At 33.8% G+C, this 25,732-nt stretch overlaps 2 protein-coding genes across 4 annotated transcripts; both read right to left on the bottom strand.

Annotated features, from left to right (window-relative positions):
• Positions 1-1,653: 1,653 nt before the first annotated feature.
• Positions 1,654-18,491, bottom strand: LOC140045484 (ketosamine-3-kinase-like). 3 transcript variants are annotated; one of them, XM_072090407.1, is made up of 9 exons: positions 18,469-18,491; positions 12,510-12,661; positions 12,057-12,244; positions 11,582-11,741; positions 10,841-11,036; positions 4,982-5,156; positions 3,198-3,992; positions 2,555-2,904; positions 1,655-2,407 (listed from the first exon to the last, which is right to left on the bottom strand). In XM_072090407.1, exons 2-7 carry the CDS (start codon positions 12,651-12,653, stop codon positions 3,929-3,931), a joined length of 927 nt encoding a protein of 308 aa, XP_071946508.1. In that variant the 5' UTR covers positions 12,654-12,661; positions 18,469-18,491; the 3' UTR covers positions 1,655-2,407; positions 2,555-2,904; positions 3,198-3,928. The 3 variants fall into 3 exon arrangements, with proteins under 3 accessions (XP_071946506.1, XP_071946507.1, XP_071946508.1); XM_072090405.1 differs by having other exon boundaries at positions 1,654-2,407; positions 2,555-3,992; XM_072090406.1 differs by lacking the exon at positions 18,469-18,491 and adding an exon at positions 13,168-14,031 and having other exon boundaries at positions 1,654-2,407; positions 2,555-3,992.
• Positions 18,492-18,673: 182 nt separating this feature from the next.
• On the bottom strand, positions 18,674-25,725 carry LOC140045485 (uncharacterized). Its single transcript, XM_072090408.1, has 4 exons — positions 25,629-25,725; positions 24,612-24,859; positions 24,320-24,461; positions 18,674-19,235 (listed from the first exon to the last, which is right to left on the bottom strand). The coding sequence occupies exons 1-4, from the start codon at positions 25,704-25,706 to the stop codon at positions 18,930-18,932; spliced, it is 774 nt and encodes a 257-aa protein (XP_071946509.1). The 5' UTR covers positions 25,707-25,725; the 3' UTR covers positions 18,674-18,929.
• Positions 25,726-25,732: the final 7 nt, after the last annotated feature.

A 25,732-nucleotide genomic window follows, 5' to 3' on the forward strand; every position in this document is an offset into this window, starting at 1 on the left:
TGACCATAGCCACGCCCTAACAAAAAAACAGAGTGACCACCATACACGCGTGCTTTGAAATCCTAGGAACAAAACGTGTGTGAATCCAATTGCCGAAATATTGAGGAATGTGTTGCATACCATCTCCAACACCCACGGCCGTCGTATACCTAGACAGCGGCACTCTTTCAACTACTGGGTTCGTAACAACTAATGAATGACATATGATATGTAAGCAAATTGTAATGTAAATTCAAAAACATGTCCGCGTGCCAAACAGATTTAATTTCCATAGGTATGTTTTTGTTTATTTTATAATTTAAATTTATAATACTGTACCAACAATGCTAATGGGAATAGCATACGCAAAAGGGAAGATAAATACGAAGGATCAGTTGAAGCGGGACCCGAGAAAGAATGTGAGGGTGGGGAGTCAATAGAGAGAACTGTAGGCCTACATTTAGCGGATCGTATACGGTACATTTGAAAAGATTTAGCACCATTTGTAGGCCTTTCTTCACCCCACTATTTCAAATAAAAGTCCTGGGTCCGCTAGTACACCGTGTACAGCAATGCGAATCAATTTCAGCATTCAAATCATGCACGAGTACTCAAATGGGGTATACAAACACACCCATCCTAAACGAATACACACGTTTGAAATTCCAATTAAATAGATAATTCGGATAATTAAAGAAACTAACTGACAAAAGTCATCGTAGGTTATATTTATAAATATTGCGATTGTTCACAACTGTCAAAATTCCAGAAGTAACAAAGCGAATATTTTTCAGAATAAAATAAAGTGGCAAACGCAGTGAAGCGTGAAATCAGAAACTACCGACCAACCATCAAACGCCTGCCGATCACGCTTGTCATTTTGAAAGTTCAGTTTTGAGCATCGGAGAAATTAAGTAAATTTCTCCATTTGAGTCTTGGATGTTTAGTTTAATAGTTAATTTGTTTTATATAATGTGTACTGCATTCCATATCCGAACTATATAACTAGAAAGGCATAATTAATCATAAAATACACATTACGATAATATATACAATACAGATCTACTGTAGTGGATATATTGATTTGTACGAGTGCATTGTTCAACTGATTCTGTACAAGACTTCTAAATAACATGTTCGTATTACGTCACAAATTGAAGCGCGATATACGGAGTCCAATTCTGATTCTATATATAGATTACTCGCATGTATCCCTATGACGTCATGTTTGGATTAATGTTGAAACATTAGATTACAAACCTAAGATTTTCATTCCATACTTTCATCCTTTTTTTAGGTAATATTGTTTGTAACGGCCAATTTACACAGACGAGCGGTAACGGTAAGCGGAAAACCGCATAGCTTGTCCATGAAGGATCCCGAGCAGTAACCGACCGTCCGCTCCGCGTTGTGTGTAAATGGTCATAAGGAATAACATAGGTTCTATCTGTGTAAATTTACGCATTTAGTTTAAATACTTTATTTTACACCGTACCAGGTAATTTTAGTTTCGTACGATATTGATAAAAATAAACATAAAACAGAATTTCATAACACAAGCAGACGTCCTCCTACGCTAAGTTTTGCATACCATTATATACTACTATAAAAAAAAAAAAATCTGTCATTAATGTCTCCTTTGGCAAATGTATAAAATGTCATTAGAGGTGTATAATGTATCGTTAAAACATCCGAATATCATTCATCAAATTAGTACATGTAATTAGCATACTCATGAATAATTCAAAAGGTAATGGTTTTTTAATTAGGCAATGAATATTATACGCAAATTGCGGCGTGAAAATGCACGCTTCATTGGTCATAGCGTTACACCACTATTAAACGACTTATATGACATATAGTATATGCAGTCTTGAACGTGAAATACATATATTAGTTAAATCATTTAGCATTATAAACATTTTAATGTTTTACCCGTAAAAACAATGTTAAATTATCATGATATTTAATATGTTACATTAAAAATTGTATTTAAAAGGGTATTTTTTGGTTCATTTTTATAGCAAGTATTTTGCTTTTGGCTTACTTATATTGCTTAGATTAACCATAGAGCTATTATAGTGACTATTAATTTTGAAATACTGTACCATAATCCTTTTAACCTAAATATTCATAGCCATTAATTATTTTTAATTTAACATTATTTATAGAGGTGGCCCTAAATAGTATTCTGACAATCAATGGGCCCCAAATAAACAGATAAAACAAACATAGAGATATATAACAAAAAACAACTATACAAAAATATATTATTATAGTTCTATTATTACAGTCCCTTTAACCCCACAAACTTCCACTCCACAAGATTGAACATATTTGTACATATTACATCGTCCCTTCCACTAGACCTATATCAAGAATATTCATACACATATTTTCAGTTATTATACCGTCCCTTTAACTCCACCTTATCTCAGAATATTCATACAGTTACCACACCGTCCCTTTAACTCCACCTAATCTCAGAATATTCATACAGTTACCACACCGTCCCTTTAACTCCACCTTATCTCAGAATATTCATACAGTTACCACACCGTCCCTTTAACTCCACCTTATCTCAGAATATTCATACAGTTACCACACCGTCTCTTTAACTCCATTATATCAAGAATATTCATACAGTTACCACACCGTCCCTTTAACTCCACCTTATCTCAGAATATTCATACAGTTACCACACCGTCCCTTTAACTCCACCTTATCTCAGAATATTCATACAGTTACCACACCGTCCCTTTAACTCCACCTTATCTCAGAATATTCATACAGTTACCACACCGTCTCTTTAACTCCATTATATCAAGAATATTCATACAGTTACCACACCGTCTCTTTAACTCCATTATATCAAGAATATTCATACACATATTTTCAGTTATTATACCGTCCCTTTAACTCCACCTTATCTCAGAATATTCATACAGTTACCACACCGTCCCTTTAACTCCACCTTATCTCAGAATATTCATACAGTTACCACACCGTCCCTTTAACTCCACCTTATCTCAGAATATTCATACAGTTACCACACCGTCCCTTTAACTCCACCTTATCTCAGAATATTCATACAGTTACCACACCGTCTCTTTAACTCCATTATATCAAGAATATTCATACAGTTACCACACCGTCCCTTTAACTCCACCTTATCTCAGAATATTCATACAGTTACCACACCGTCCCTTTAACTCCACCTTATCTCAGAATATTCATACAGTTACCACACCGTCCCTTTAACTCCATTATATCAAGAATATTCATACAGTTAATACACCGTCCCTTTAAATCCAGTATATCAAAAATATTCATACAGTTACTACACCGTCCCTTTAACTCCACTATATCAAGAATATTCATACAGTTACATGGGGTCTATACCACCCCTTTTAACTCCACTATATCAAGAATATTTATAAAGGTATTTCAGTTACTGCACCGTCCCTTAATATTCATACTGTTACTACACCGTCCCTTTAACTCCACTATATCAAGAATATTCATACAGCATTCAAGTGTGTTGCATCTTCGCTGTCAACACATCTCAATTCACATTACTTCAATTTACTTTATAACACGATGACTTGTTGGTAACGATTAATGGTAAATAAAAAATATAGACTCATGACACATCAACATGTTAGCATATGAAAGCTAACACTCACTGTGTATCAAACGGATTTGTCTATTTTATGCTCTCTCTCTCAAAGTGTTAGTCTCAATAACAGATCATCATCACCAAATTAATATTAATTTTATGTTGTAAAAAATCATTTTTACAATATTTGTACCACATGAAAATCCCAAATGTCCATTGAAATGAATCAATTCATTTCTGGTTTATTTAAAATATAAATTGCATATTCAAGCACCAAATGCATCGTATTTTATTAGAGATTATTAGAATTTTACTAGTAAAATTAAAAGGTCAGGTGAGAAGGTTTTTCATGATGCCCACTGACTTGCCTCTATATCCTGAACCAAAGTGATTCCTGCGAGAAAATATCAAGACAAGAATATTGATAGAAAATAAATAGATATACCACAAAAATAAATAACAGCTGCTGGGAAAATTGAGAAACTTTCTGTGCGTTGGTTAACAACAAAGATTAAATTACCTCTGAAAATTTGCAAAATTGAAAAGGATAAAATTTCAAATTCAGTAGCATCTCTCTAAATTGGGCATGGTTGATTGATTTTGATTAAAGAAATGAATAATTATTAAATAAACAGTTAAAATAAAAAACAATTATGAAACAAAACAAGGACAGTGGCATCACAGAAAACAAAGGTTTGACAAATCTGGAGCAATGATAAGGCAATGAAATATAATACCAGAGATTGGAGTGTTTTATTAATGGGTAATTATTTGGAAATAATGAGCATTTAAGCTGGTTAGCTGTGAATATTGTGTGTCTTATTAATAACAGGGCAATTATTCATATTTATGCTGGTTTGTTTCATGTCAGTATAATTATTATTTATTGTTTATGTTAAAGATGTATTGTCCCCAAAAACCTGAAAAATAAAGATTAATAAAATCAGACTTTGAATAGGCTATTTTGCAGTTTTAATAAAGTTATTCACTTCTATAGAAAAAAAGTTAACAAAAATTATTATTTCAAAACAAACAGTTAATTTTAACTAAAAACCAATTTAGGCATTTTTTGCTTTTAATTACATTTTTTTCGATCCAGTTTTTGGTCAAAGTGAATAAATACCATGGCGACATTAAAATGGAATATTAAAAAAAAATAATTAAAACAAATTTTTTTTAGGTGGACAATATATCTTTAAGAAAGTTGCCAAGTATAACCAATCGTCAGCACTCGTCAAAAAAAGTTAAGAAAATATACATATTCATAACATTAACAATGTAGAATATAACTGGGATTGGGTGCAGGTGAACCAGATAGAAACAGCAGGCCTCAATAACAACAACAATGACTATTGAACCTCTATATTCCAATACTTTACTTACCAATGGTTAAGATAGTGATATAGTTGATATAACTCTTGCCTCTTATCATGGCCCGGTTGCTTTGGAATCAGGCTATGGTACGCATCGTAAAAACGTTTGCTAAAACCACCAAACATCCCCGCAATTGCAAGGTCAAACTCAGAATGGCCATAGAAACTTGCTGGATCAAAAATAACTGGAAAAATAATTTATACACATAATTTTATTTCATTTCTTCCTTGATCAATTCCATATTAATTTTTGTTTTAATTTTTGTTGTAGACATAGAAATGTATAGAAAAGAATGTGTATTGAAGTATAACAGTTTTGTATTTTTGCTTTTGATGTTCTTGGACCGTGACGCACCGTTTTACACGCGTGCCAGTTATAAAGGTGTCGTTATTCCAATAAAGATTATAATATTAATTATTATAAACATGGAATGTACACTGTATTGAAATTAGTCTAATTCTGTTTGATAAGATGATAAGTCCACAGACATATTTGGCTTGCAAAATACCAAAAGAATGCCATTAAAATCATATTCTACTGCTCAATAGTTAAACAGACATATTGCCTGAATAAAAAGAACGATTTTTAAGGCTAAATATTTCTTCATCCTTTGGGAACTATTTATAGAAGTAAAATAAAATCATTTCATAAATTGCTTGAATTTTTATGGGTATTTTATTTCTCTAGAGATAGAAAAACCATTTTTGAAAAATGATAACAATAATTTGTATTAAAATACATATACATACATTCATCTTATGAATGCCTATGCATAATTTAATTGAAGAATATTTTAAAAATCATAATTTTATAAATGCATCATAAATGTTTATGGTTTGAAAATATTATTGTGAAATAAAAAAACACATCTTCTAAAATATTTGAATATTTTAAGATAAAAAAAGTATTTCTATTCATAATCATATGCCTTTTCAAGTGAATATTTTAAGTTCCAACTTAGAGTCTGAATAAAAACATATTTATTATTTAAACTTTCAAATGATTGAATAAATGTATAGCAAGGCCTCTATTGACAACTTAGAGATAAACTAGCTAAAAACCTATTAAACATTTCAAATTTAAAATCTTTAAATAAATCAACTCATTAAATAAAAACCTATCATTTTTTTTTCAAATTTAAAATGATTGAATCGTTAAAAGTTCTGCAAGATCAACTAACTAGAAAATTATATTCAGTATATAAATAAGACTGTCAATTATGATCGAAAAATCGTTAAAATGATGACACATTAAAATATTTATAGTAAAGCTTTGACAGGTAGACTTAATGACCTTGAAACAGGGTCAAGGGTCAGAATTAAATAGTGATCTATCAAATTTTTCTGCAGTTAAAAAAGCTTTAAATATACTACTGTTTATTATCATTAAAGTTAGATTTCAGAGGCAGGGATAAAACAGTGGCATTTTTCGTGATTTTTAAAATAATATAATGGATATAAAAGTTAAGTTAAAGCTTAAATACCATTATGTTCAGATGCTGTATCATAAAGAAAAAGAATAAAATTGGATGAAGTTTAGAGGGAATTAGTGATAGTATCCCTAATGGAAGGAAAATGACTTAAAAATTGATATGACTCAGAAGAGACTTTGGCATATGATTGGAAACTTTTCACTTAATATTAACTGAGATAAAATAATATATTTTTTCTCTCAGATGGCACATTTGACAAACACAAGCAATTTATTATCTGACACAGAAAATGCATTTCTAGATTTTCTCCATTCCTTTACTATCTATACAGTATAGAGACTATATCTTGTTAATATCTATCTATATTAGCTGAGTATCCTCCATTTTTGGCAGTGGAAAGAGGAGAAATTTGAAGTTTGACAGCCTGGGTGCATTGCATTTTGGGTAATAATAATTTATATAGCGCAAATATTCACTAAAAGTTCTCAAGGCGCTAGCAACCACATACAGTAGCTGATTTAGTATCCGATTTCTTTTATTTATCTATAAATTTCATATGCCTCAGAAAACAGGTGTGATTTTAATGTTTTTTTAAAAGAATTAATTTACAGAAATGCATTCGGAAAAAAGTTATATAAATGTATTTACTTGGTTATACAGCAGAAACAGGCCTATTAATCATAGCCTAACTCAAGTGAAAATATAACACATGTTTTATTGTACTCATCCTTTAAGACACTGACCCTGCTAAGCCCTATTGACATCATCTTGTTACAAACAATATTTTAATCCGATTAAAAGGTAAAACTTAATCGATGTTATGTTAAAATATATTAGGTGTATTTGTAACAGTGTTGCGCCTTTGCGCCATCTTTATCTTAATCATTTCATGCGGAAAATCGGGGATTAGAGAAGAATACGCAGCCAAGATCGGTGCTTTTGAGTGTGAAAGGAAAGGATATGGCAACATGTGTAATGTGCAAAGAAGGAGAAAATCCATCAAGAAATGAGCTGAGGCAAAGTAAGTACAGCAGCTCCAGTAATTAAGAATGACACTTGTGGCACGGCCTTAGGATGAAAATATCAATTATTTTATATTATTATTATTATCATCAATTAGTTAATTATATTACTAGAGTTTTAAGAATTTAACAGTTGGAAGATACACTGATGTTAATTATTAAAGTGCATTGCAAATTCAATCACTTTGCTAGGTAGCAATCCGTTTACTAACGGACAAACTAACACACTATCAAGATGATCTATACAATAAATATTCTCTCTAAAGCTCTGTCCACACTATCAAAAAATGTGATGTGCTCATATATGGACATGATGTTATATCACTACTATTAAGTACTATATTTGGGTATATCACTAGCATATTTGGGAACACTTTTTTGTGTTTGATATTGTAGACAGAGCTTTATAATATATAACTGGGTTTTTCAAGATGTAGGGTCAGACTAGACTAGAACCCAGACATTGGATTTATGAGCTTAACAGATTACATTAAAACTTGTTTTATAGCAGCCTCAACACTAGTAGGCCTAGACAACTTTAATAAAACTAATTTTAACATTCATCAATGTATCATATCACATTTGTTCTACATAAAGATATCTCTAGCGCATAAATCATTCTTTATATGTACTGTGTGTATCTTGCCATAAACAACATTAAAGTGTAAGATTTATGAAACATTGAGAACCGCATAGAATGTTAGATTTATGTTGTAATGAAACATGATCCTGTTTACATACTGTAATGTTACAAAAACTAAATAATACATTATCCTAGATATGGCCGCCAACTGGGTAGATATAATAGAGTTTATCAGGTTTACTAGCACTTTGAAACATTTATGTACTAAAAAGGAAACTAACACACAAAAAAGGAATTTACAGAAAAACAGCTGCTGAACGCTGAAGACATTCTTATGAAATAGTTTACATTAATGTTTGTAATAATGATAGAATTGTTCATTTATTTCAGCTGTTATTATGATGTATTAGGAGATGTATTGTTTACACAGAGGTAAATGATTCGAATGAACAGAAATTTATATTTGAAAAAGGAAAGAATTATTTCAGTTAAAAAATATATGTGGTGTAGGTTTTTTTTTATATTTAGGCAAATTGCCAAGGATAACCATAAGCGAATTCATTCACTATCCTGTTCACAACACAAACATATTCAAGATGCTCTACATAAACAAAGTCTTATTACAATTCTTTGGGAGTGGAGCTGTAATTAGAAAAAATCCTGACATAAATAACAGGACTTGAACCTAGGACCCTTGGATTGGTAGCTAAGTACCATAACCACTAAGCCACAACTCCACTCTAAAAGTTTGTAGTCAGCAGGATGTATGTATGTTTTAATGGTTGTTAATGAGGTTTATTGTATACTAGTAGCAGTTCTTATCAATTTCATTTGACAGATGTACATGTACAGCATAATCAATATCAAATATCTAATTCTAGTATAGTACATTAAGTATACATAATATCACTAACAGTAAAACTTTACTAGAATTAATTTAATCGTAAAAACTAATCACATATCCCCTTACAATTACACACCGAGAACAAAACAGCTTAAAGCGAGTTATTATTTTAAAACAAATTTAATTTAAAGTAACAAAAGAAACGTAACACTTTACTAAAACATGTCATTTCAAGATATCTGCCCTGGGGGGTGGGGAACTGACACCTACTGCTCTTGAGTAACCTTTTATTAATTTCTAATAACGGCATCATGTTTTGTAGATTTAAGATAGTATGGCCATCATACTATTGTTACTTGTAACTTGGTAATCTTATGTGTTTTTGTTTTTTTATAATCTAATAATGATGCATGAATTAATTTGCATTTAATGTGAGTTGTATGTGAAAATTAATACCAAAGTAGAAGGTATACTCATGGAGTTTACTCCATGGTATACTCATAGAGATATTGTAGTGAACTAATAATATCTTAATGGTATACCATATCCATTTGTAACATAGGGAACTTTAGATTTGCAATGACCAACAAGGGCCTTATTACTCCACTCACTGTCGCAAAGCTACTCCACAGCTACTCATCCAAGGAACTTATGTTATGTTAATTCATTGCAAGAACATGACTTCACTCTTTATTCCTGGACACAGTTGTGGATGATTCATTCTAGTTTCAGTTGACAACCAACAACACACTATTTTATTTATTTATTTCGAAATCCAACCAACAGCAACAACAATTGCCAATAACAGGAGGGTTATAGATCATAAGTCACTTGTTGTAGGGTCAAACCAAAATCTCCATAATTTGCTTTGAAAAACAGCTAAATAGGTGTCGTCAATCAATTAAGACTAAGACTGCATTACTTACAGGACTATGTATACCACCTCATTCACTCAATTTAAACTTTGTTCTTCATTTCCTAATTCTTCTAATTTGTCTGTATACAAAATTGCAATTATTTCCATGGTAACATTGTAATGTAAACATGTGATACTTGATCTTGTGCATCTCACTGATATCTACCTCACTACTAATGAAATTAAAGCAAAAGTGATAATACAAGAATCCGAGTTAAGAAAGGTAATACGAGAAAACAACCATCAGCGGAACAATCGCTAATGTAGCTAAGTATCATTGTGTAATCTTAAGTACAGAAACCTAGTACATTAATTATCTAATATCATATTTCAAACAATTTCTACAATTTCAACCATTGTTTACGGCATTCTTAAGTCTCAATTATATTTGTTTGGTTCAGGTTTATCCACAGAAATAAACACATATAATCCGTGATGGTAATAAACTTAATGAAATATCAGAACTAAAAAAAACTCTTTTTCTTTGCTATTTAACGATGTATTGTCTCCCCAAAAAATTAAGATTAATTAAATCAGACTTTGAATAGATTAATTAATTGTAGTTTTAATAAAGTCAATCACTTCCATAGGAAAAAAACAGAAAAATTAATGTTTTCACTTATAAAATGACAAAATAAATGGTTAAATTCAACCAAAAACCTATTGGCTGGCTGCACAATTTGAATACATTTTTTTTTTATCCAATTTTTTGTCAAAGTGGATAACTATTACGTGACATCAAAATGACATTATTTTTTCAGGGGGACAACACATTTTTAATACAGGTTAATTCATACCCCATTCAATTGATATAGATCTGTGTAAGTCCCATAGAGATACTACTGTACAACGGTTAGTTTCGTGATTTCTCTCTTTTCAAGCAGTGATTACATAGGAGTTCAATCTCTAGTTAACTTTTATGGAGTGAGTGCAGAATCTGTTTGGGCTTTAGCCTATTCTCATTTCTGGTTATTTTTGCATTGATGACCGAATAAATATTATTATATTATTATTATAATTATATAACCTCTTTGGACTGTCCAGTATTATTATAAGAAGTGAAGTTCTTACCTGGTTCAGTATCTGTTTCACCCACATTTCCTGACCACATATCGCCATGCAGTAGTGCTGGCTTCACCGTCAAACCTTGGAAGAACTCTGGCATTTTTCTCTCCAGTTGTGGCCAAAGCTCTCTACATTCTCTGTCACCGTCTGTTTTCTCAATCATATCCAGATGTTCTTTTAAACGGTTTTGAGCGTAGAATTCCTGGAGATGTAAAAATACTGATTTGAATCACCTATCATAAAGTATGATGATCCTAACTAGTAAAGACAATAATGATGAAGATGATGATAATGAAGATGATGATAAAGATGATAATATTGATGATGAAGATGATGATAATGAAGATGATAATGAGGATGATGATGATGATAATGTTGATGATGATATGATGATGATGATGATAATGAAAATGATGACAATAATGACAAATGATGAGGATGATAATGAAGATGATGATAATGGTGATGATGGTTATGATGATGATGATAATGAAGATGATGAGGATGATAATGAAGATGACGATAATGATGAGGATGAAGATAATGATGAGGATGAATATGATAACGATGTTGATGATAATAATGTAAAAATAATGATGACGAGGATGATGATGATTATGATGATGACAATGATGTTAATGATTGTGATGATAATGATGATCACAAATTAGATACAATTCAATCAGTGTCTCCAAGTAAAGATCACTATCTGTGAATAGGAAAATAAATGATCAAGCAAGAACATACCAACCAATCAGTTTTCCATTCATTATTTGATGGCAGATAACCACAACATGTTGTAACATGGAAACCAAACTGACCAACAGGTGTCACTGAATTTGCTTTGCCAACATATTTCTGATTTGCTGTTTCTTGTTTTCTTAGTTCATCATTGTGTAAATGGAGTCTAAATTTTAAAAATAAAGTTTGAAGGTTTTATTCAAGTTTGTTGTGAGAGTTCGTTATTAAATTTGTGTAAGTCACCACCAATCCATGGTCGAGGGATGTCGTAGAGGGAGTGCAATCAGTCTTGTAAATATGGTCATATGGCACCTGATAAATCGGTTCAATATCAAAGTGTTTAAATCAACTGAAATGTCAAATCCATCAAATTTATAATCGAGTATTCACAAGATAAAGTAGCCGGTTCTACTTGACATAATACAGGCACAATATGTGATACATGATAGCTAGTATAATACCATATAGAAGCAAGACAAACCTTGCTAACTGCTCACCAAGCCTCGCAGACTGTTTATCCAAACCACTCATATCCAAATTTTCCATAATAAATATTGTTCCATTTTTTGAGGGATGTGCAAGAATTTTAACTGGAGTGGGTACTTTGATGACCTCTGTTGACCTGATGGCTTTAAGACTTTCAAATTCACCATCAAACATTCGTTTTGCCTAAAATTATACATTCAATATTAAAGGTACGTTTTTTGGCAATCTAACAATTACTGCTTGCAATGCAAGAATTATGCAAAATGGTAAACACACTTATTATTGTAAATAGCTATTTTATAAATGTGACAATTTGAATGTTATAAAAAAATGTTTCAATATTTTTATGATTGCATCCATTTCTTCCATTTTACTATATGGCTTTTTCATGTAATTTTTTTTTTGTAACATATTTTTTTTTAAACAATTAAATACTATTCATTTTCACCTCTGATTTAGTGTTCACTTTGACAAAATATTTGCCTGAATCTGTTTCGTAGCTCCGCCCATCACTTATACATCCTCCCAATGGTCCACCTGTAACTTTAACAGACTTTACATTCAATTCTCGTTTCAAAATGTCCTCCATCATCAGGATGTCTAAAAATATAGAAATTACTCTCATTCTATTTTTATTTTACTGACTGTACTGTACATACATATATTATTCTACATTTAACTGTAATAAACATGAAGTTGTTATTCGCTGTTTCATAAATTAAAAAAAATTGAATTTGTGGTCATCAAATCAATGATAATTTCACAAAATATTTGACCTACTGTAGGCCTATGCCATGGTGGGCTTCTAGTTAGTAGTGACGGAGTGGCTGTAGTAGGCGTAGGGACCCTATTAAGTACTAGAGTAGAGAGTATGCCTAGTACTAGTAGCTAGGACTCGAGTCCTCCTCCTGACAGACCTGTTGAGTAAGTTCTCTCTACTTAGTAGACTACCCAGGGCCGTAGCCAGGATCTGTCAATGGGGGGTTCGGACACTAAGTATTTGGGTCACCCCCCCCCCCCCCTGGGGCCTGAGGCGAAGCGAATTTTGTTAAATGACACCCCTAGATGGCCGGAAAAGACACTCTCATGCAGCAAAACGATCGTACTTGGACTCGTGGACTATTTAAAGCTTTGTTCCCACTAGCGACGCAATCTACGCAACATAAGCAAATTCCCTTCCAATAATAATTGTGTTTTCCCCCGCCTGCGTGAAATTAAACCTACGACGTTTGCAGCACTATTGCGTCGTCGGTTCCCACTTATGATTACGTAATACAGCACTTTGCATCGATACGTCGCTGCGTTGCGTTCTAGTGGGAAGAACCACGCTTTAAGGACGATAACATTTGTTGCCGTATGTTAGATGCGCGTGTGCTGTGTGCGGAACCGCCGATTGTTTGATAATTCAGTCGGTATTTTGTTTTGCGTTCAAGTTCAATGCGAACGTACGTCTAAGAGAAGCCCCGAAAGCACACTGGGTGAAGGCAAATGCAATTCATAATTATAGCTCTATCTATAATATTTATTTACAACAATTTGTTGATGAAATTAAATATGCCAATGTAAATAGGTGTTATTGATACAGTTTTGAGTATGTATCGGCTGGTGGTCTAGAAAAAAATAATCGGATGCCATAATGTGAACTACAGTACATGATACCATAGATATTATAGTGTAATATATTAATATTCACTATAATCCTCTATGATGATGATACATTATACTCAAAGCCACACATAAAATACTAATGTACGTTGGAAGGCTATATACTTTATGCATGCTGACTGCCAGTGATCTAAACAATAGGTACGCAGTTGTCGGGCGGTGGTGTCCTTTGTACGAATCGTTCGTGCCCCAGCTCGCTCTGAGACGCGTCAATATCATGTTACATATGCAGGAACCAAACATTTATTTTTCAGGTTATATTTGGCAATTCATTTACAGACACGTATCGCTCGAAGTACGCTCATACAGGGAAGAAGGTACTGTAGTAGGCATGTTAAGGAGCATATTTTAGGCAAATCCTTCAAATTGTGATAACATTTTGAAACTTTGCACAGTTATTCATTAGGGTGTCAAAAATATGAAATGGAAGGGTTGCACAAAATTTGGTCAGGGGAAAGCCGCCATTTTGGATTTCAAAATGGCTGACCTCAAATTTTCACTTGTCAGGTATATCTCTGCTAAAGAGGCACCTAGAGTTCTGATTTTACCTGCAAAATATATGGTAGTGGGGTCACCAAACATATTGGTATAATTAACATTTGATTGCATGGCGGCCATGTTGGATTTCAAAATGGCGGACTTCAAATTTTCACTTTTCAGGTATATCTCTGCTAAAAAGGCACCTAGAATTGTGATTTTAGGTGCAAATTATAATTATGGTAATGGGGTCACCAAACATATTGGTATAACTAACATTTTAATTGCATGGCGGCCATGTTGGATTTCAAAATGGCGGACCCCAATAACTTTTCAGGTATATCTCTGCTAAAAAGGTACACAGTGCTCTGATTTTAGGTGCAAATTATATGTTAATGGGTCACCAAATATATTGCTATTTAACTAACATTTTGATTGCATGGCGGCCATTTTGAATTTCAAAATGGCAAGCTCAAAATGTTTCAGTACGGTACCTACAGTTATAATTTTAGGTACAAAGTATAATATGGTATTGAGGTCAACAAACATATTGGTATAACGTCTTTGATTGCATGTCGGCCATTTTGAATGTAGCTCAAACCTGGTAACCACACAGCTCTGTGCATCATAAATCACTCTTTCTGCATTTACAGCGTCCAAGATCACAGTCGGTGTGTCACAGCGATTTGTGACATCTGAAAGTTCCGGCAATGAACTCCAAACTGGACTAAATTTGTTGCCGTCCTTCCTCCATCCCCAGTTTGCTGGGTCCTGTTCAACCCTGAATGCATCTAGACAGTTGTACCACTTTCTGGCTTGTAGAAAAGACCGTTTCACATGTTCTCTTAATGCCGCAGATGTTGGGGGGATATTTTCAATAGTCTGTAGTGAAAAGATATCGTCTTGCATCATTTACCTTCTTTCTACATAGTTACAACAAACTGTTCTAGATAATCTGTGTCACTAACATCCCCTACAGACAATGACATCGTCTCAAATTCCTTTCCTTGAACAGATGAAGTTGTATCACAACTGCTAAAGGAATGAAAGAACAAGTAAGCGGCTGATGCTTGTGATCCAAGAGAAGTAATCTTGTGTATTGAGATATACTTCAAGTGCTTCCCCACTCCAAATTCGATCCAAAGCTCGTGGATGCCAGGTATTCTGTGGAAAGTTGACAATGAAATAACCACAACATCACTGTCTACAGTCTTGACAAGAATGCGCGGAAAAATTTTAGCGGCATGTTTAACATGAACAAACATACGTTCATCTGCCTCTTCTATGTTACTTGGCATCAGCGGTTTTATATTTACAGACTGGTTTGTTACAGCTCTGTCTCTCAGAGACCCTACAAACATTCCGTGATTTGTGTCAATGTTCTCTACTACTTCAGTTACAATTAATGAAACAACTCTGATTTGTTGTCATCATATCTCGAATATGTGGTCCAATTGTTGGGCATGCTCCCACTGGCTTTGACGCCCCTCCTTACACCAGAGCCGCGGTTTGAACGCGTACTAGACTTTAAACCGTCGTTAAAGTATCTATCGAAAACCAAATCTGGTCACGTCACTGATCGAAGTTGATGGTCTATATATGGTTGTACGACAAAATGAAGCACCATTAGTTGCTGCCAAGGTGTTAGATGGACCAGCAATAATCAATATGTTCAGGCCCAATGATTCGAAGACATTCATTGAGTATATATCAAGTGTCATACAACCATCAACTTCGATCAGTGACACGACTAGATTTGTTTTTCGATAGATACTTTAACGACAGTTTAAAGTCTGGTACGCGTTCAAACCGCGTCTCTGGTGTAAGGAGGGTCGTTAAAGCCAGCGGGAGCTTGCCCAACAATTGGACCACATTTTTTAGATTTGATGACAACAAATCAGAGTTGTTTTCATTTATTGTAACTGAAGTAGTAGAGAACATTGGCACAAATCACGGAATGTTTGTAGGGTCTTTGGGAGGAGACAGAGCTGTAACAAACCAGTAAATATACAATCGCTGATGCCATGTAACATAGAAGAGGCAGTTGAACGTATGTTTGTTCACGTTAAACTTGCCGCTGAAATTTTCCACGCATTGTCAAGACTGTACACAATGATGTTGTTGTCAGCTTTCCACAGAATACCTGGCATCCACGAGCTTCGGATCGAGTTTGGAGTGGGGAAGCACTTGAAGTACATCCCAATACACGAGATTGCTTCTTCTCTTGGATCACAAGCATCAGCCGCTTACTTGTTCTTTCATACCAATAGCGGTTGTGATAGAAGTTCATCTGTTTAAGGAAAAGGTAAAGCTACATTTAACGAGACTTTGAAAAAGATTCCATGTATGACTCCAGTTTTTGAGAGGATGTCATTGTCTGTAGGGCATGTTAGTGAAACAGACACAGATTATCTAGAACAGTTTGTTGTAACTATGTCTACTGCAGAACATTTAATGATGCAAGACGATATCTTTTTACAACAAGAGAAAGACTATTGAAAATATCCCCCAACATCTGCGGCATTAAGAGAACATGTGAAACGGAAGCCAGGAAGTGGTACGACTGTCTAGATGCATTCAGGGTTGAACAGGACCCAGCGAACTGGGGATAGAGGAAGAACGGCAACAAATTTAGTCCAGCTTGGAGTTCATTGCCGGAACTTTCAGATGTCACAAAGGTTTTAATTCGCTGTGGACACACCGACTGTGATCTTGGATGCTGTAAATGCAGAAAGAGTGATTTACGATGCACAGAGCTGTGTGGTTGCCAGGGAAAATGTGACCTACAATAAGTGTCCGTGTTAAATGCATGTAATTATGAACATAAACAAATAGTGTAAAGCCAGTACGGGTTGAGCTACATTCAAAATGGCCGCCATGCAATCAAAGACGTTATACCAATATGTTTGTTGACCTCAATACTATATTATACTTTGTACCTAAAATTATAACTGTAGGTACCGTACTGAAACATTTTGAGTTCGCCATTTTGAAATTCAAAATGGCCGCCATGCAATAAAAATGTTAGTTAAATACCAATATGTTTGGTTACCCATTACCATATAATTGGCACCTAAAATCAGAACTCTGTGTACCTTTTTAGCAGAGATACCTGAAAAGTGAAAATTTGAAGTCCGCCATTTTGAAATCCAAAATGGCCGCCATGCAATCAAAATGTTAGTTATACCAATATGTTTGGTGACCCCATTAACATATAATTTGCACCTAAAATCAGAACTCCAGGTGCCTTTTTAGCAGAGATATGCCTGAAAAATGAAAATTTGAAATCCGCCATTTTGAAATCCAACATGGCCGCCATGGAATCAAAATGTTAGTTATACCAGTATGTTTGGTGACCCCACTACCATATAATTTGCACCTAAAATCAGAACTCTAGGTGCCTCTTTAGCAGAGATATACCTAAAAAGTGAAAATTTGAAGTCCGCCATTTTGAAATCTAAAATGGCCGCCATGCAATTAAAATGTTAGTTATACCAATATCTTTGTTGACCCCATTACCATATAATTTGCACCTAAATTCAGAACTCTAGGTGCCTATTTAGCAGAGATATACCTGAAAAGTGAACAATTTGGGTCCGCCATTTTGAAATCCAAAATGGCGGCTTTCCCCTGACCAAATTTTGTGCAACCCTTCCATTTCATATTTTTGACACCCTAATGAATAACTGTGCAAAGTTTCAGAATGTTATCACAATTTGAAGGATTGGGTCACTTAACAGGCCTACTACTGTATGAGTTATTCACGAACGAGTTTACGAATTTTTCAATTTACAAACAACCTTTTGTACTGTGGGGCACGTATTTAGAGGATTTTCGGGGATGAGGGTGAGGTATTGGGCATGTCGGGGATGGGGGTTCGCAGTCGGTTAAGGGGGGTTCGCTGTAAAGGGGGAGTTCGCCCGAACCATAAAAACCCCCCCTGGCTACGGGCCTGCTACCACTACTACTACTAGGCCTACGTAGTAGTAGTACTAGGCTAGCTGGGCTACTAGCTAGAGGCCTACTTTACTACTAGGCTAGGAGTAGCCTAGGGGCCTAGGGCCTAGCTAGAGTAGGCTAGCTACGTACTAGGCCTAGGCCTACCGTACTTTTTATGGGATGACAAGAGTTGCAACACGCAAGGCAATAATAAATATTTCTACGTTTATTGTATTAAAAGCACGATTTGTTAGTCAAGTTAATTAAACGCCTAATTTATTTGATTTACGTGTGGACATTTTATAAAATGTTTTAGTTTTACTGACATGTTGTTTGCTGCTAGCTGTTTTCAATCAAAACATACTGGGTCATAGTTCAAGTTTAGTTCATGCACGTTAAACTAGAGGGCGACATTGTATTTTTCTCTCATATCACTACTATTGTAACGCGTTACATTTTCAGTTGGGAACGGCAATGAAAAAACAACTACAAAAGATACCTGGAAATTGTGTTAACATTTATATTTTTCTTTATTTTACATCAATAATTGTATGTTTTGTTGTTCGATTTGTTACCTATACAAAAAGGTTGTCATATCATATTGTACTGCATTTCATTTTTTTAAATAAACCTCCAAAACAAATAACTATTTGGACATTATTTTTAAGGGTTATTTTATGTCAAAACTTTAATGTTACCTGCCACCTAAGTAAATTGTTTAGCATGTATTATAATATTATACAGTAGAGTATTTTATCGACATTCAATACAGTATGCATACAACTTTTTAATAGTCTTTCATTTTTTCTTCTTTAATTTCAGATGTTACATATACTGCTCTTGGTGAATGACGCCTTTCTTTAGGCTTGATATATTCCAAATGTTCTTGTAGCATTTCCAACTTAGAATCATCTTTATAATCCCAATGAATATTCAAATTAGGAGGAAGTTCCATTGATGAAAGTTCGTCAAACTTTGAACTATCTTTGACCTCTACCGTGTAAAAGTTGATGACATCGTCAACGGTTTTCATTTGACTGAGTAAATAGTTTGGAACGCAATGTTTGAATGACGTATTACATCTAGACAGAATCTGAAAAACAATACAATAAATATTATTGTTATTTAGCTTTTATATGGCACCCTACCAAGAAATATATTTTTTTAAATAAGAAAATAAATGCTGCGCTTTTGCTACATCCTATGGGATTTTCCAATCCATTTACTTTATGGGATTTTCCAATCGATTTATAAAAGACAATTTAAAACGGCACACATTGATACTAAATACATAAACTAACTAGACATGAAACTCGTCACTTTGACGAGTTAGTTATCCGCACCACGACAAACGCCACGTGCACGTCATACGTTGGAATATTGCACACAGATAAAGATTATGGCATTATGACAAGAACTGAAGAATATGATATGCTGTTAGTGCTGAATTCTGTCAATTTTGTGTCATATAGTATACATGCAAACACTACAGTATAATCTGTATACATATTACATACAGTGTAGAATAGGTGAAATTACGGAACCCGCCATTTATTCCAATTTTTAACATGGCGACGGTATCAAAATGAAACACTTAGATAGCAATTTCAGAAGGAAATTATCTTATGAACAACATATTATCGTGTAGAAGAAATTTGAATACGTAAAATATAGATGCGCACCCTTTTAAATGTGATGAACTATTACGCAAAATATGAAAATACAACTTTTTTTATTCAACTGGCCATGTATGATGACGTCACAACATCCGATTGGCAAAATGTTTACATGAATTCGTATCTAAAATCCCATAGCTTCCAGAAAACGTTTTAATCATGATTATCACTTTTTATTCTGATGAGCTATAACAGATTGAAATTTACTGTAAAGATGAAAATAAGTGACCCACGTTATTTACAATTTTCGACATGATGACGTCATAAAAATTAAAATATTTTTAACTCATGCGAAAGATAGTTCATTCACCTAGACAATATCAAAATCGGGGTGAAAATAAAAAACGGATAAGTGGAGATGCGCTCTATTAAATGTGATGCGCTATGACGAAAGATATAAAAATCCTATATTTTATATTCGCGTGGCCATACGATGACGTTATAATGTCCGATTAGCCATATTAATGCATGATTCCATATCTACAACTCATCAACTTCCAGAATATATAATTTAAAAAAAGTTCACCTCGTAGTTTAGAATCTATGAATGTTTAAAAAAAGGCATAATTTTGACGAATTTTGACAAATTTTTGAACTTTTTCATCAAAAACGCACGTAAATTATCCAATTGGATGTGCCCGTATGACGTAATTTTAGGTCAAAATTGTTCAAAAGTTGGTAAAATTACCAGAAAAGGCTGGAAAAACATGAATCACGCGAAAAAAATTTATTTTCAACGCTACGTGCGCACCGTGCGAGTAAAAATATGCGCGCGCGTGGGAATTTTTGGCATGCTCAAAATGACATGAAACGCGTAGAAAGTTGATTAGAAATTGATTTTTCGAATTTTGAAATTTTAAACGCCCGTGCGCGCGTAACTTCTTGTGAAACATGCCATTTTTTTTCCACAGTCAGTTAGCGCAAGATATAAATTAAACTTTTGTTAAGTTTCAATTTAAATTGCTATATGGTTTTCGATCTATGTTAAATACGCAAAATTCGTTAAAACGCGCGTAAATCACGTTGCGCAATTCTGACGTCATTCACAATAGGAGGTGCACAATTTCACGTGAATGCCCACATGTTGACAAAGTTATAAAATGTTTTGTTTACAAGTTTTTGAGATACGCGAGACACAAAATTGACAGAAAGAAAGAACTAGACATGAAACTCGTCACTTTGACGAGTTAGTTATCCGCTCGACAAACGCCACGTGCACGTCATACGTTAGAATATTGCACACAGAGAAATATTAAGGCATTATGACCTGAACTGAAGAATATGGTATGTTGTTATTTCTGAATTCTGTTATTTTGTGTCATATAGTATACACAGTACAATCTGTATACATATCACAAACAGTGTAAAATAGGTGAAATTACGGGACCCGTATTTTATTGTAATTTTTAACATCTTGACGGTTTCAAAATGAAATGCAAAAGTAGAAATTTCAGAATGAAATTATCTCAGCAACAACATATTAACGTGTAGAAGAAATTTGAATACGTGAAATATTGATGCGCGCTCTTTTAAATGTAATGAAATATAACGCAAAAGATGAAAATACGACTTTTTGTATTTAACTGGCCATATGATGACGTCACAACATTCGATTGGCACAATTTTCACATGATTTTGTATCTACAATACAATAGCTTCCTGAAAACGTTTTAATCCTTATTATCACATTTTATTCTTACGAGCTATAACAGATTAAAATTTACTGTAAAGATGAAATTAATGACCAACGTAATTTAAATTTTTAGGCATGATGACGATAAAAAAATTAAAAAATGTTTAATTCATGCAAAAGATAGTTGATTGACCTAGAATATATTAAAATCGGGGTGAAAATCGACTACGAATAAGTGGAGATGCGCTCTATTAAATGTGATGAGCTATGACGAAAGAGACAAAAATCCTATATTTTATATTCGCGTGGCCATACGATGACGTCACAATGTCCGGTTAGCCATATTAATGCATGATTCGATATCTACAACTCATCAACTTCCAGAATATGTAATTAAAAAAAAGTTCTCCATGTAGTTTAGAATCTATGACTGTTTAAAAATAGGCATAATTTTGACGAATTTTTGAACTTTTTCACCAGAAACGCGTGCAAATTATTTAATTCGACGTGCTCGTATGACGTAATTTTAAGTCGAAATTGTTTAAAGGTTGGTGACATTACTATAAAAGGCTGAAAAAACATGAATCACGCGAAAAAAATATGTTTTTAACTCTAAGTGTGCACCGCGTGCGTAAAACGTTTCGCGCGCGTGGGAATTTTTGACATGCTCAAAATGACATGAAACGCATAGAAAGTTGATTAGAAGTTGATTTTTCGCACTCTAAAATTTTAAACGCGCGTGCGCGCGTAACTTTTTGTGAAACATGCTATTTTTAATCCATAGGAAGTTTGCGCTTGATGTGACTTAAATTTTCACAAAGTGTCAAAACAAAATTATGTTTCGTTTTTAGTCTATGATCAATCATTGAAATTCATAAAATCGCGCGTAAGTCACGTTGCGCAACTCTGACGTCATTCAAAAATAGGAGGTGCACAAGTTCACGTAAATGTCGATATGTTGACAAAGTTACGATATGTTCTGTTTACACGTTTTAGAGAAACGCGACGCACAAAAATGACAGAAGGAAAGAAGTACTAGACATGAAACTCGTCACTTTGACGAGTTAGTTATCCGCTCGACAAACGCCACGTGCACGTCATACGTTAGAATATTGCACACAGAAAAATATTAAGGCATTATGACCTGAACTGAAGAATATGATATGTTGTTATTTCTGAATTCTGTTATTTTGTGTCATATACATAGTATACACAGTACAATCTGTATACATATCACAAACAGTGTAAAATAGGTGAAATTACGGGACCCGTATTTTATTGTAATTTTTAACATCTTGACGGTTTCAAAATCAAATGCAAAAGTAGAAATTTCAGAATGAAATTATCTCAGCAACAACATATTAACGTGTAGAAGAAATTTGAATACGTGAAATATTGATGCGCGCTCTTTTAAATGTAATGAAATATAACGCAAAAGATGAAAATATGACTTTTTGTATTTAACTGGCCATATGATGACGTCACAACATTCGATTGGCACAATTTTCACATGATTTTGTATCTACAATACAATAGCTTCCTGAAAACGTTTTAATCGTGATTATCACATTTTATTCGTACGAGCTATAACAGATTAAAATTTACTGTAAAGATGAAATTAATGACCAACGTAATTTAAATTTTTAGGCATGATGACGTTAAAAAAATTAAGAAATTTTTAATTCATGCAAACATAGTTGATTGACCTAGAATATATTAAAATCGGGGTGAAAATGAACAACGAATAAGTGGAGATGCGCTCTATTAAATGTGATGAGCTATGACGAAAGAGACAAAAATCCTATATTTTATATTCGCGTGGCCATACGATGACGTCACAATGTCCGGTTAGCCATATTAATGCATGATTCGATATCTACAATTCATCAACTTCCAGAATATGTAATTAAAAAAAAGTTCTCCATGTAGTTTAGAATCTATGACTGTTTAAAAATAGGCATAATTTTGACGAATTTTTGAACTTTTTCACCAGAAACGTGTGCAAATTATTTAATTCGACGTGCTCGTATGACGTAATTTTAAGTCGAAATTGTTTAAAAGTTGGTAACATTACTATAAAAGGCTGAAAAAACATAAATCACGCGAAAAAAATATGTTTTTAACGCTACGTGTGCACCGCGTGCGTAAAAAGTTTCGCGCGCGTGGGAATTTTTGACATGCTCAAAATGACATGAAACGCATAGAAAGTTGATTAGACGTTGATTTTTCGCACTCTAAAATTTTAAACGCGCGTGCGCGCATAACTTTTTGTGAATGATGCTATTTTTAATCCATAGAAAGTTTGCGCTTGATGTGACTTAAATTTTCACAAAGTCTCAAAACAAAATTATGTTTGGTTTTTAGTCTATGATCAATCATTGAAATTCATAAAATCGCGCGTAATTCACGTTGCGCAACTCTGACGTCATTCAAAAATAGGAGGTGCACAAGTTCACGTAAATGTCGATATGTTGACAAAGTTACGATATGTTCTGTTTACACGTTTTAGAGAAACGCGACGCACAAAAATGACAGAAGGAAAGAAGTATAATACAGAAAAAAAAAAAAAATATGATGAAACAGGACGATTACAAGGAGTTATCCGCTACTAAGCGGATAACTAATAATACAGAAAAAAAAAAAAAAAAAGATGATGAAACAGGACGATTACAAGGAGTTATCCGCTACTAAGCGGATAACTAATAATACAGAAAAAAAAAAAAAAAAAAAAGATGATTTCATACAGTTACAAGGAGTTATCCGCTACTAAGCGGATAACTAATTATGCAGACTTAAGGTTGGTTACCACAAGGACGCAACGCAAGGACGTAGATGCAACGCAATTTTTAAAAAATTATTTGCACTCACTTTAAATTTAGTTAAATTATCTTCAAGTGACTGACTCTTCCATGTCTCAGCATTCAGATGTTGACAGATGTCAGTCGCTATAACTTGTATTCTTTCCTTCACATCTGCAGGTGGCGTGTAAACAGGCTTAGTTTCTTCAGTACTAAAAAACAATTTAAATATTTTAACATTGGCGTGCATTATTAAAAATAAATCTTCTTCTTTTTTAATAACTATGGGTTTTCTTTGCCGATGCAAGTACGGTATTGATTTATGTGTGCAAAATCGCGCCTGTGAGAGAGAGAGAACTTACACTTCAATAACTTTTTGTTTTGATTCCTTTAAGACCTCCATGTAGCGAGCTTCAATTTCTACTATCTCATCAGTGTCTGGTTCCACATCAGCGCTTGGACCACTGCCATATAAAAACTTCTTTACCCATGATTTTTCATCATCATTTTCTACTAATTTTAATTCTCTTTGGTTTAAAACTGGCCTGGTTTGGCCAATATCAGCTTTGCCTCTGATGAACGTTGTTGTTGTAGGTAAGCCTTTAAAATTCTATGAAATAAATGTATAATTTATTTCAAGAGATGTCCTATACTATTACTTCAAAATTATCTTTTTATTTATGGACTTGTATTATAATAATAAACAGGCCTAGTAGTAACTAGCTGGGACTATTCATCATAACCTTTATTAGGCCTTATAAGTATTATATCATTATTTTGACAGTTACAAGTTTACAACTTAAATAGATGATTGATGTCTTCTAGTATAAAATGTAATACTTCTATTTTTTTAAATAGAAGCCATGCATGACTTTTTTACTCAATAAATGAGGTAAAGTTATGCTAGGCTTAGCCCTAACAAATTAAGCATGATGTGAGCTTGCCACACAGCCCACGAACCGTCCCAGCAGTCGATGATCCAAGAGCGAGAATGCTAGCTATTAGGTCTAGGATATTATTAGCGCTAATATGTGAGCTTGCCACACAGCCCACGAACCGTCCAAGCAGTCGATGATCCGAGAGCGAGAATGCTAGCTTAGGCCTAGGCCCTAGGATATTATGTGAGCTTGCCACACAGCCCACGAACCGTCCCAGCAGTCGATGATCCGAGAGCGAGAATGCTAGCTTAGTTAGGCCTAGGATATTATGTGAGCTTGCCACACAGCCCACGAACCGTCCCAGCAGTCGATGATCCGAGAGCGAGAATGCTAGCTTACTTAGGCCTAGGACATTAGTTGATAATTAGTCTCATTTATTGCATAGTTATGAGCATACAAATATCTTTATTTGTTAATAAAATAACAATGTACAATATTCACCAATCGATTATGACAAAAATATTCTGGTAAACAATATCTTCTTGCACAAATCTGCAGTGATTTACGGAGAACCTCCATATTGCCATGTGCGTGTTACTCGGTGA

Source organism: Antedon mediterranea, chromosome 3, assembly GCF_964355755.1.
Source record: "Antedon mediterranea chromosome 3, ecAntMedi1.1, whole genome shotgun sequence".
Taxonomy (NCBI): domain Eukaryota; kingdom Metazoa; phylum Echinodermata; class Crinoidea; order Comatulida; family Antedonidae; genus Antedon; species Antedon mediterranea.

Coding starts and splice junctions, on each gene's coding strand:
- LOC140045484 (XM_072090405.1), bottom strand. CDS start 12,653: ATGATGGAGGACATTTTGAAACGAGAATTGAATGTAAAGTCTGTTAAA. Junction 12,245..12,509: donor AAGTGAACACTAAATCAGAG/GTGAAAATGAAT, acceptor GTATAATTTTAG/GCAAAACGAATGTTTGATGG. Junction 11,742..12,056: donor CTTGGTGAGCAGTTAGCAAG/GTTTGTCTTGCT, acceptor TTTAAAATTTAG/ACTCCATTTACACAATGATG.
- LOC140045485 (XM_072090408.1), bottom strand. CDS start 25,706: ATGGAGGTTCTCCGTAAATCACTGCAGATTTGTGCAAGAAGATATTGT. Junction 24,860..25,628: donor ATTTTTGTCATAATCGATTG/GTGAATATTGTA, acceptor TTTATTTCATAG/AATTTTAAAGGCTTACCTAC. Junction 19,236..24,319: donor ATAATTTAACTAAATTTAAA/GTGAGTGCAAAT, acceptor ATTGTTTTTCAG/ATTCTGTCTAGATGTAATAC.